This window comes from Misgurnus anguillicaudatus, chromosome 4, assembly GCF_027580225.2.
Source record: "Misgurnus anguillicaudatus chromosome 4, ASM2758022v2, whole genome shotgun sequence".
NCBI classification, from domain to species: domain Eukaryota; kingdom Metazoa; phylum Chordata; class Actinopteri; order Cypriniformes; family Cobitidae; genus Misgurnus; species Misgurnus anguillicaudatus.
The window spans coordinates 22,672-34,861 of record NC_073340.2 but is presented as its reverse complement, the minus strand read 5'-3'; the positions used below and the strand labels follow the sequence as shown (position 1 = coordinate 34,861).

General features: G+C 39.0%; 1 protein-coding gene and 2 non-coding genes across 3 annotated transcripts; all 3 read right to left on the bottom strand.

Moving 5' to 3' along the window:
• Nucleotides 1-1,114: 1,114 nt before the first annotated feature.
• Nucleotides 1,115-1,229, bottom strand: LOC141363755 (U5 spliceosomal RNA). The gene has a single exon (XR_012369371.1). It is a non-coding gene; the product is annotated as a U5 spliceosomal RNA (small nuclear RNA).
• A 904-nt stretch (nucleotides 1,230-2,133) lies between these two features.
• LOC141363760 (U5 spliceosomal RNA) lies at nucleotides 2,134-2,248 on the bottom strand. Its single transcript, XR_012369377.1, has one exon. It is a non-coding gene; the product is annotated as a U5 spliceosomal RNA (small nuclear RNA).
• Nucleotides 2,249-5,908: 3,660 nt separating this feature from the next.
• Nucleotides 5,909-10,569, bottom strand: LOC129445487 (uncharacterized). Its single transcript, XM_055206690.2, has 4 exons — nucleotides 10,405-10,569; nucleotides 9,189-9,286; nucleotides 8,648-8,720; nucleotides 5,909-6,893 (listed from the first exon to the last, which is right to left on the bottom strand). The coding sequence occupies exons 1-4, from the start codon at nucleotides 10,466-10,468 to the stop codon at nucleotides 6,592-6,594; spliced, it is 537 nt and encodes a 178-aa protein (XP_055062665.2). The 5' UTR covers nucleotides 10,469-10,569; the 3' UTR covers nucleotides 5,909-6,591.
• Between the last annotated feature and the right edge of the window lie 1,621 nt (nucleotides 10,570-12,190).

The window sequence follows — 12,190 nt, the reverse complement described above, 5'->3', positions numbered from 1 at the left end:
GATCACGGATTCAGTCGATTCCCTTCCTCGCCTCGCCGGTGTCTGTAACTGGATAACCACAGAATCCCAAGAGTACTCTTTCGAAGGGGAGGTTGGTCGGCGTGATGCCAGAGCGTGAGAGAGAAGTCCTCGTTAGTATAGTGGACAGTATCTCCGCCTGTCACGCGGAAGACCGGGGTTCGATTCCCCGATGGGGAGGTTTGCTTTGTTTCTGGACTGCCGATTGAAATGCAAGAGTTAACGGCACGAGCTGAGCGCTGCTCTTAGTTTGCCGTTTTCGCACCTCTCGCCGTCCCTATGTTGGAGTCACAAGTCGCCTTTGTTTAAAGCCACTGAACACTGGTGATGAAGCCACTGAACACTGGTGATGGGAGAAACGAAACTATTCGAAGCTTCGAATCGATTGAACCAATTGCTTCGGAAATTGATTCAGTTCTTCGAAGCGTTCGAAACACCACACTCGCTGGCGACACCTGCTGGCCAAAATAGTGTTAAAGCAGATCTTTCCAAACATTTTACACTTTGTTTTACAAAATAATAGCAAGATTTGTATTAATACATGTTTAAAAAAGTTATTTAACCTTATTAAGACATAATTAAAAGTGTATTGTGTGTTTTTCAGTTGTATTTAGGCCAAACAAATCATTAAAACCCTCTCCCCTTTTAATAATGCACATTTTTGTCATTAAATCTGTCTATAAACAAAAAGTAAACAAAATGGTAGTGTTATTAGCCAGAAGGATGCATGTTTTACGAACTTGCGTAATAAAACTGACCCGAGTTTACCTGACCATATTAGACACTGGTCATTTGTGACCAACTCCCCCTAGTGGTGAACCATCGGATTTTCGAAAGGTTTCAAAACAGTTATGACGTAACGAAGCGTCGTTTGCTAAAATCAAGTGCAGTTATGACGTAATGAAGCCTCGTTTGCTAAAATCACGTGACTTGGCCAGTTTAAAAAACAAGCTCCGAGCAAATCGATTCGAAACTAGGGTTTTGAAAAGTTTCGAAGCCTCATAAAGCGGTGCTTCTGAAGCGATCATCGTTACTGAACACCTCGCGACAAACCCGACCATAACGAAAGATTTTCTGCAATTGACCAAAGTTACGCAGCTCTGCTGTGAGCAGAGCACCCAAAAATACAATAAACTCACAACGTCCTCCTCCACGGAAATCTTTAGTAAAAGGCGAAAGATTTATACGTAGTTGAAGGAAAACTTGAGTTATGTCCAACAAACCTCGACCCAGTGTGCTCCCTGTGCCACACCATAATGTTCAAAAAGGGTAATTTCTGGTTCAGGATCCACCCAGACCCTTCCACCTCGGAGGAGCAAAAGAGGTAGAAATACCTTCCTGCGCAAAATAAAGACACAGGCACAGGCTACTAACATGTCACAGTGTGATCTTTTGCTGAGAGGTTTTGGGGAATGAAACTCTGTGCACATTACACAGAGGATGCACCGGCACAGGTTATCTCCAATCTCCATCTCATTAATTTCCATAGCCTCTAGGGGAAAAAAGGAAAAAGAAAGGGCCCCAACAGAATAACAAGGTCTAAGACCTTCAGCTTAATAGATCAATTTCACTTCAAAAATTCTTTTTGGGGTTATGATAGCTGGTGTTAGGGCAGGGTGTAGTTTATGGTTAATTTATTTCGGGTAAATAGTAAAAAAGCAAGGGGATGGATTGAGGTTCAGAATGGGGTAGGGTTGTCCTTTTAAAGTACCAATCTAAGGGGTTTACTGATTTTGGGGTAAGGAAGGTAGTTGGCTGGGGCAGTAGAAGGGAATGTTTTTTAAAAAAGGAGGTAAAGAAACTTTTTAAATTATAAACAAGCAGACAAAATAGTGGTGAACCATCAGATTTTCGAAAGGTTTCAAAACAGTTATGACGTAACGAAGCGTCGTTTGCTAAAATCACGTGCAGTTATGACGTAATGAAGCCTCGTTTGCTAAAATCACGTGACTTGGCCAGTTTGAAACAAGCTCCGAGCAAATCGATTCAAAACTAGGGTTTTGAAAAGTTTCGAAGCCTCATAAAGCGGTGCTTCGGAAGCGACCATCGTTACTGAACACCTCGCGACAAACCCGACCATAACGAAAGATTTTCTGCAATTGACCAAAGTTACGCAGGTCTGCTGTGAGCAGAGCAACCAAAAATACAATAAACTCACAACGTCCTCCTCCACGGAAATCTTTAGTAAAAGGCGAAAAACTTATACGTAGTTGAAGAAAAACTTGAGTTATGTCCAACAAACCTCGACCCAGTGTGCTCCCTGTGCCACACCATAATGTTCAAAAAGGGTAATTTCTGGTTCAGGATCCACCCAGACCCTTCCACCTCGGAGGAGCAAAAGAGGTAGAAATACCTTCCTGCGCAAAATAAAGACACAGACACAGGCTACTAACATGTCACAGTGTGATCTTTTGCTGAGAGGTTTTGGGGAATGAAACTCTGTGCACATTACACAGAGGATGCACCGGCACAGGTTATCTCCAATCTCATCTCATTAATTTCCATAGCCTCTAGGGGAAAAAAAGGAAAAAGAAAGGGCCCCAACAGAAGAACAAGGTCTAAGACCTTCAGCTTAATAGATCAATTTCACTTCAAAAATTCTTTTTGGGGTTATGATAGCTGGTGTTAGGGCAGGGTGTAGTTTATGGTTAATTTATTTCGGGTAAATAGTAAAAAAGCAAGGGGATGGATTGAGGTTCAGAATGGGGTAGGGTTGTCCTTTTAAAGTATGGGGGGGGGGGGGGGTGGGGGGGGGGGGGGGTGGGGGGGGGGGGGGGGGGGGGGGGGGGGGGGTGGGGGGGGGGGGGGGGGGGGGGGGGGGGGGGGGGGGGGGGGGGGGGGGGGGGGGGGGGGGGGGTGGGGGGGGGGGGGGGGGGGGGGGGGGGGGGGGGGGGGGGGGGGGGGGGGGGGGGGGGGGGGGGGGGGGGGGGGGGGGGGTGGGGGGGGGGGGGGGGGGGGGGGGGGGGGGGGGGGGGGGGGGGGGGGGGGGGGGGGGGGGGGGGGGGGGGGGGGGGGGGGGGGGGGGGGGGGGGGTGGGGGGGGGGGGGGGGGGGGGGGGGGGGGGGTGGGGGGGGGGGGGGGTGTGGGGGGGGGGGGGTGGGGGGGGGGGGGGGGGGGGGGGGGGGGGGGTGGGGGGGGGGGGGGGTGGGGGGGGGGGGGGGGGGGGGGGGGGGGGGGGGGGGGGGGGGGGGGGTGGGGGGGGGGGGGGGTGGGGGGGGGGGGGGGTGGGGGGAAAGTTCAATTTCATCCCTTACTAAAAAAATTTAGAAATACTGACGTTTCACATGTCATGTAATCATTGATGCAGGTTTATTGTGACTGCTGCTGCAAACACAGATCTACATACAGTATAGTAAGAGTACACATACACCATAGCAGTGATTACAACAAAGTTGATCTTGTTGTACTCTGTCCAAATCAGGGAGCGTTACAATATAAACACTGGAGGAAACACAGCAACAGTACAGTATGAGTATCTCAGTTTTTTTTTTAAAAGCACAATTTAAAGTACTATTGTGTTCTGTAAATGTATTAAAACAACTCATGAGTTTACATTTTGTGTGTGTGTCTTTAAGTTCAGTATGTAAATAATAAATAATAAGTTAAACATATATTGAGATGACTGTCAAAAGCTGTCACAGACAACCTGATTTCACCTTTCCATCATCTGTCTGTCTGTCAATCTATCTATGAATCTATACATCCATCTATGAATATATGCATCTATCTGTCTGTCTGTCTGTCTGTCTGTCTATACATACATTTATAATTTAATAATACAAGCATCTAACAGGAAGGTGCGAAACACTACGTTTTAAATTGCATTAAATTCATGCAACCCCAAAAGACAGCTAACAAGTCTGCTCAGTTATCAACTCACTGCTAGCATTTAGCTTAGTAAGCTAGCAAATAGGAGGCAGATGAGCTAAAACACGACAAATATTAACACTTTTAATTAGATAAACGATACAACACATTGACACATGTCACTATGCCAGAATTCTCATTTTAATATAAAGCAAAACTAAATAAAGCACCTTTACAGCGCCAGTTTCCTTTTAGCTTCATACCACAGAGCTAGGCTAACATAACCGCACAGTTTCTGTTAAAAGTTGAATAAAAAAAAAATGAAAACGTAAAAATGGATTACTTACCTTGAAAAGTCGTTTGTCCAAATGAAATCCGCAGGAAAACCCTTCTCAGTTTGGACAGATATAAGATGAGGTGGATGTATGAGAGCCCGTCACACTGTGACTGCTAGCAGCTAAGCACCTGATCGACATACACACAAACAATCCCACACGCTCGCGCGCGCACATAGCACTGATAAACCAGAAGCGTGTGTTTGCAGTAGATTGGGGTCAGAGGGATGATCTATGTGTATCTTCTGTTCATTTTATATTCATATACATTGTCATTTGAGTAATTGATAGCACATTTATTTTATATTCTATCCAACACGATTATCTAAAGAAGAGAAATTATATAATAGAATTTTATGTATTCATTTCAAAGAAAACTAAAAGAATTGTGTGATGGTTTTGCTTAAATCAGGAAAAAGCTGTTTGCCAAAGGGTTAATGAAAATCTTGATATTTTAATATTGCTTGGAGTCTTTGAACAAAGAAACTACCGGTATTCGTCCAGAAACTATTTGCAATTATTGAAGAAAAAATGAAGATCCGATGTTACAACATGATGTAAGCCTTGTTTACTTTTTTGCCAACCAATACTTTTACAAGTATTCTAGTTTTCTATATATTCTCACTTTTTATGAAGGCAAAAAGTGGATGCACAATTATGTGATTTCTATATTTCTATATTTTTTCCTACTACACTGTACGCTACATAAGACACAGGGTTAATGGTGACCTCTGGCGGTGTACATAATAAAATACATGTGTGGAGATCCAGGATCTGGGGCCTCATGTATTAAACTGTGCGTAGGATTCTTACTAAAAGTCTACGTACGCACAAAAGCCAAAAATGGCATACACCAAAAATTATGAAGACTTATAAAACAAAGCAATGTTCCCTTTATAAATCACATATGTGCCTACATGAATCATCCTAATATCCCACCCTGCAATCCCATTCTCCCATCAAGTTTTTTTTATAAATCGCAACCTTTGCGTGGGAACTGGCGTACGCACGTTTCCAGCCCTGTTTTGTACGTACGCATGCTTTATACATGAGGCCCCTGGTGTGCCCTGCAGATCTTCTTCCAGCCAGGGTTGCTGGTGATGCTGTATTAATATCTTATGAAGATGTCTTATGACATGATGCTTTGTTGGTTAAAAGTTAACTGATTGCATTAAAATAATAGTCGACTCAAATATTTTTTGCAATGCAGCAATGATTTTTACAGTGCTCAGGACACAGGTCAGACACAGGGATAGCTGTTGTTTATTTGATTTAAACATACACTGTAAAAAATACTTTGCTGCCTTAAAATTTTTTTGTTAAATCAACTCAGATTTACAAATCATGTCAACAGAGATGAGTTGTCACAACTTATAAAATATAGTTGAGAAAAGTCAACTTAATTTTATAAGTTATAACAACTCACCTGTACAACTAATCTCTAGTCAAGATAAACAAGAGTAAGTTGATGTGACTTGTTAATCCGAGTTGATTCAACAAAAATTTTTATGGCAGCAAAGTATTTTTTACAGTGTAGATAAACCTATGTATAATATAAGTGTATAAGACACCACAGCACGATGCCATAGGATGCAAAAGACTTTTAACAGCAACATTTAGGAGGATTGTGGTAACATAACGAATATCTTAATATAAATAGGAGCTTGGTAGGGGAAAATTTATAGCAGATAAGCTAAACTAACACTGAATGTAGAAACTCCTCTAGAAAGATACACAAAAACAGCATAGTCAGAGTAAAATCACATTTTAATTCTTTATTCAAAACACTTCCCATTTTAAATCTGCTTACATTTTATGATTTGGTCAAGCACAGGTTTAAACAAACAAAAGTTATTGAGTTATCATTACAAAAGGTTATAATAAACAAAAGTCTCTAGTGTCTTTATGTTTCTTCTAAATGATACAGGAAAAATATGTGATACATCAAAATAATGCTTATAAGGCCAAAGCGGTTTGTAAAGCATGTACAGGAAACTTAAAAGCTTAAAGAACAATTACAGGAGCCATTTTGGAGGGAAGAAGCTCCAAAATAACTATACATTTAGATTAGGGCAAAATTACCAAAAAGTTATTTGAGAGAACATGCTTCACTGCACATATATACACAAACAAAGATGCACAAACAGTAGGGCTAAAGAAGTCAAGATCAGCACTTAAGTGTTAAAAACCATTTATAAAATATTAGAAATATTTTATTGAATTCTTCAACTCTTATTTTCTAAATCTCTCCTTCTCATTCCCTTCACAGTGAGATACAGGACACTACTTTTTACTTAGAGGACACAGACCACATAATTATTCAATTTAAAGGAGCACAGCTGTGCTAAGTCTCCAGCTGAAGACAGTTTTCAAAAGACTAGTTGGGGATGGTTCATGCTGATTTCACATAAACATATAGTTTGATGCCAATTCAGCCAGCTTCCTCAGCAGAAGATGTTTCACCCATCGTCACGGCAACTGGAGAGGCAGCATCAGCAGCAACATCCTCAGCAACAGGTGTAGCAGGTTCCTCTGCAACAGGTGTCCCCGCCTCTGCAACAGTAGGTGTTGCCACCTCGACCTCCACTGCCGCAGCAGCCGAATGTTCTGCAGGAGAACCTGCAGCAGCAAGCACCCCAGATATCAGTTCTTCTGCTGCAGCTTCAACAGTGGTGAGTTCAACTGCTGCAGTTTCTGCAACTACTTCTGCTGCTGTAACTGCAACCTTTGCTCCTATACAAAATACAGAAAGATAATCCAGCAGCATTAAAAAAAGTTTTTCCTTATTGCACAATAGGGTAAGCAATGTTCCTCAACATGTAATTTATGTAATGGTAATGAAATTTTCGGTATATAAATGTGACCCTGTTTTTGAAATCCAAACTAAAGTCTTCTTGTTTGGTCGATTTGTTTGGTCTGTGTGTGGCCCATAAAAGTGACCTCTCTGGTGGACGCATCTTTCGAATTGAAATGCAGATTAAAGGCGGGGTATGATCTCTAAAAGCCAATGTTGACATTTGAAATCACCTTAACAAACACGCCCCTACCCCAAAAGAATCTGGACCTTCTTTTGATAGACCCGCCCCACACATACACAACCCAGGAAATGATGTTAGTTAGTAGACACGCCCTTTACTGCTGATTGGCTAGAAGTGTGTTTTGGTACTCAGCTCGACTCCCTTTTCCAAAGTGTTCTTCAAAAATCATGCACCCCGCCTTTAAGTTACAAAAGTCCACATGAGCAGGTTTATCATTTGCAGACAACAAAAGCAGTTGCACTCACGTATGTGTCTGGCAACCCAAGAAGGGGCAGGGTAAAACGTCTCTAATATTTTGAATTTAATTTCAAACTGCATGCAACAGATGTATTTATTCTAAATAAAATTGAATCGTGTTATCAAACACCCAAAGACAGACATGCTGTTATGACAACATTTATTTAAAAAAATGATACTTACCCTCCTCACCTAATGGAAGAACAAAAAGTTAGTTAATAACATGTAATCAAAAGACGTAAAGAGGTGAAAACCACTTCTAAACGTATAGCTGGCTAGTTTAAAGGTGCAGTGTGTAAATTTTAGAGGCATCTAGTGGTGAGGTTGAAAATTGCAACCAACAGCTCAGTCCACTGCTCACCCCTTGCTTTTGAAACGCATAGAGAAGCTACGGTAGCCAACACAGGACAAACATTTCATCACTGGAGACAATTTAATAAAAAAGTTTGTCCATTATGAGCTTCTGTAGAAACATGGCGGGACAAAATGGTGACTTCCATGTAGGGGGACCCTCGGTGTATGTAGATAAAAACGTCTCATTCTAAGGCAATAAACACATAACGGTTAATTATGAAAGGTCTTTGTACACCCCTGATAATATAGTTTTGTTTATTATTTTGCATTTCTGTCAAGAGATCTTTCTAAAAATTACACACTGCACCTTTAATGTCCGCAAAGTAACCCAGAGAGAGATAATAGGCATACAGTAACAGGAACCAGACATACCAGAACATTAACAAAGGCAGCCACATAGCACCTGTCAATCCAATGTGAATCCAAAAGTAAAATAACTCTCAATAAGAATTTAATCTAAGCTGTCAGTATAAATTATTCCACATCACTGCTGTTCAAAGACTAATGGTGACGACTAACTGAAAAACTGTACAACAAAAACCCAGAAACAAAAACCTTTACACTGATACATTGTCAGAAAAAGATAAAAAAAATGGCCCCTAGCTGTCACTGGGGAGGTACACTTTCAAAAATTGCAGATCTGCACCTAAAGAGTTCATATTAGTATCTCAAAGGAACATATTGTAACCAAATGTATACATATCTGTACCTAAATGGTACATATTGCAACCTTTGAAAGTGTACTGCCCCATATGGAGCATTTTTGCCCATTCTTCTGACAGTGTATTATTGATATTTACAAGTTACCTTAACCAACTAAATAAATAAATCCAGGATTTGAAAAATGTCTGTACTTACTTTTATTTTTGGCTTTAAATTGTGCGATTTTGTCATTATACCTCGCACTGTCAGAGTTTATTGTTTTATAAGCCTGTATGAAGAAAGGTGGGAGGTAAATGCACAGAAGTAGAAGAAATTATGAATTTTTATATAAACTGCAGTACCCCACTCTGTCTCTAAATAAAAGTAAGTTGGATTAACTTCAATTATTTCAAATGGTAACACCTACAAATTGATTTTTTTTTTTTTAACTTAAAATTTCTCACTTATGTTTTCTTTTTTTTAATCTGAAGTAATTTTTTAAGGTTTTTTAATCTTCAAACAAATTAGCGTCGCACACCTGAAGTCAATAGGTGCGTAGGATAAGGCGACAAAAAGTCTCAAAATTACAAAGAAGGTTTGTAAGGTTTTTTAATCTTAAATTTTTCACTTAATTTTTTTAAGTAGATCCAACTTATGCATTTTACAGTGTATGCATTGAGAAGTACAAATCTGACTCCTTGCTATCAAAGCATTCTGAAATACTGTGGCACAGGGGAGAGAAAATAAAAATACTCACATAAAGGGCAGCAGTCAGTGAGCCTCCACCAAGTACCATAAAGGCGATGTTTGTACCTGATACAGGCAGCCCAGAGGACATCTGTCGTTTTGGGACAGCTGTTGAAGATAAAAGAGAAGCGCATATCAGCAACAAGCAGGCCTGCCAGAAAGCTTTACACTTCAAATGGTTCCTATGTATTTTTATGAGTAGAACAATTATCTCCATATACATCTACATATTTTATTTCGCAAGCCTATAGGTTAAAAATCTTTTACAATGACTTCTGACCTTGCCCACATAAAGTACCCGTTTCTGTCTTTAATGCCACTAATTTCTGTTGGGATCTGCTGCTTCAAAGCTATTGCAATAACAAGGCGACTGCAGCAATACACTTAATCTCATTTATTCTTGCATCAACAGATTATTAGAAGATAGTTTCCTTGCAGGACATCTGAACAACATGTGCAGTCATGGTGTCAATATACAAGTTTCCAATCGACAAAATTAGTTGCATTACTGGTTATATGTTTGTACACACAAACACTAGCTTATGTTAGGGTTAGTATATTGGTTTAATACAGTGGGTTGCAGAATGTGGCCATTTTCAACTATCTAATTTTAGGAAATGCCTGAGCAGATTTTGTGAATACATCATTTCAGTTCAACCATGCATACAGTGCACCAGCACATAAACTGATTAGACCTCAGAGGTAAAAGCGCCATTTGAACACTTTTTTAAACATCTTGATATTTCATTTCAACAATGACGGGTATGCTAAAAGAATAAAGGCTGAACCCAGTTCAAACTGAGTACATCTGTTTACAGGAAATTAAATTTAAACAAGATCAAATCCGGCAATTTCCCACAGATGCATTGAAGCATGCAGGGTTTAGTGTGCACACCCCAGCTGTCTGCAGTGGTAAACTGACTTTGAGTTACATTTATGATATTTAACGTATGTCAAGACAGATTTGAAAAGTGTATCTCACTTGTTACATAACACAAACACCAGAACTCAATGTCCTGGGTTGGGGTAAAATGGAACAGCATTGATACACCCTTTACTATACTTACATTGATCCAAATATTTCAAAACAAGTTCTTTCCATATATTTTATACTTGGATTTGGATCAATCCATAAAAGGCTATTTATTTGTGCATTTCATTTTTAAAGATGAAAATGTATTGAATAATGAGAGTGATTTATGGTTAGATAAATAGTTGTTTCTTACCATTTGAGAGTGTTTTGCGTGTCAGAGGTGCGAGCCTGGTCCAGGTCGTTCTGCAGAACATCATCACAGCTGCAATAAGAGTTTCTGACTGAGCGAGTCTGATCCTTTTTGATCCTACTGTCACCTCCCTCTTTCGTCATGCATTATGTACACATGCTCTGGAAATAATACTATAAACACACTGTAAAAATGCTTTGTTGGTTGCAAAAAATGCAGAAACATGTTTTAGTTACATCAATAATTTTATAACAATATTAACAAATATTAAAACAAATATTATAAAAAGTTTTATGATTCTTTATTACACGTCATGCATTTTTTTACACGTGCTCTAGAAATAATATTAACACAATGTAAAGATGTTTTTGTTAGTGATTACAAATGCAGTGAACTGTTAGTTTAGTTAGGTCAAAAATATTAAATGGTTTTGAATAATATTAGTAGTATGCTCTCTATAAGCCAAAAATAACATTAAACATTTAGTTTTTGAGTATATTTAGCAGTTTACTTTTGTATTGAACTACAAATCGCAAAGGATTTATGCTGTGTAAAAAAACACTTTATTTAGTGCATTGACAACATTTTGTTGTTTTAATGACCATACAATCAATGAAACAGACACTTTTTATTGCAGAATTCATAAAGCTACAAAAAATCTGGCAATATTATTATTATTGTGTATGTATAATTACCAATAACACAAATACTGTATGGATAGGCAGCACTAACCATATGTATGAATAGATAGGCAGTGTAGTTGTGGACAAAAATATTGACATTGTTTGTAAATATGATAATAAATAAATAAATCTACAATGTTTCTACTTTCAAGCTTATTTTTATGTTTTATTGAAGTAAAACAATTAAAATGGTGTGTGGGTGGTTTACATTATAAAATATTTTTTTTCTCTAATACACACTGGACACAGTTATTGGCATCCCTAGACATTTTTATGAGTAAAATATCTCTGAAATGTATTCCTATTGATATTAACATTTTCTTAGCACACCAAAGTGACTAGAAACATGATGTTGTCCAGTCATAACACTAAGTCAAATCCCCTTTATCATTCACCACAATGGATAAAACCTCATATAGTTTTGATGTGCAGCAAAAGATTGTTGAGCTACACAAAGTAGAAAGTGGCTGTAAGGAAATATTTAAAACCATAAAAAAATCAATTTCCTCAATCAGTGCAATAATGAAGAAGTTTTAAACCATTGGAGATGTTGCAAATCTGCCTGAAAAATGGCAATTCTCTATATTGTCTTAATGCTCTGCAAGGAGAATAATTTTAATGGCCAAATACTCTCCGCGGATAACAGATGGAGAACTTTAGAAATCAGTTAGCTTTAAAAAAAATCAGCTTTTAAATCAGAAAAACATCGGCTCTCATGCAAAACTCCATCATATTTATTTGCTGTACTGAAATTTTTAACAGGACAGCGTCTGCGGTCATATGACACAAAAAAATAGTTTCTTTGCAGCAGGAACAAAAGATGGCATTCGTGCACACAAATCCTGACTTGCTCTCCTATAAATCTTATAATAGGTGATGGTGAAATCTTTAATGAAGACATTGGTTTAAAACAAACATCAAAATCAACAAAACATCAAGGTTGAATGACTGGACAGAAAACGACTGTGGTGAACTAAAGAAGAGAGAGCACCAACATCTGAAGGGTCTGGAGAATTCCTTTATGGATGAATAATATAAGATCACTTGCAATAACTATCATCAGAAAATATAAATAAGACTCTAACTCTGAGCTATTATCCTTGCAA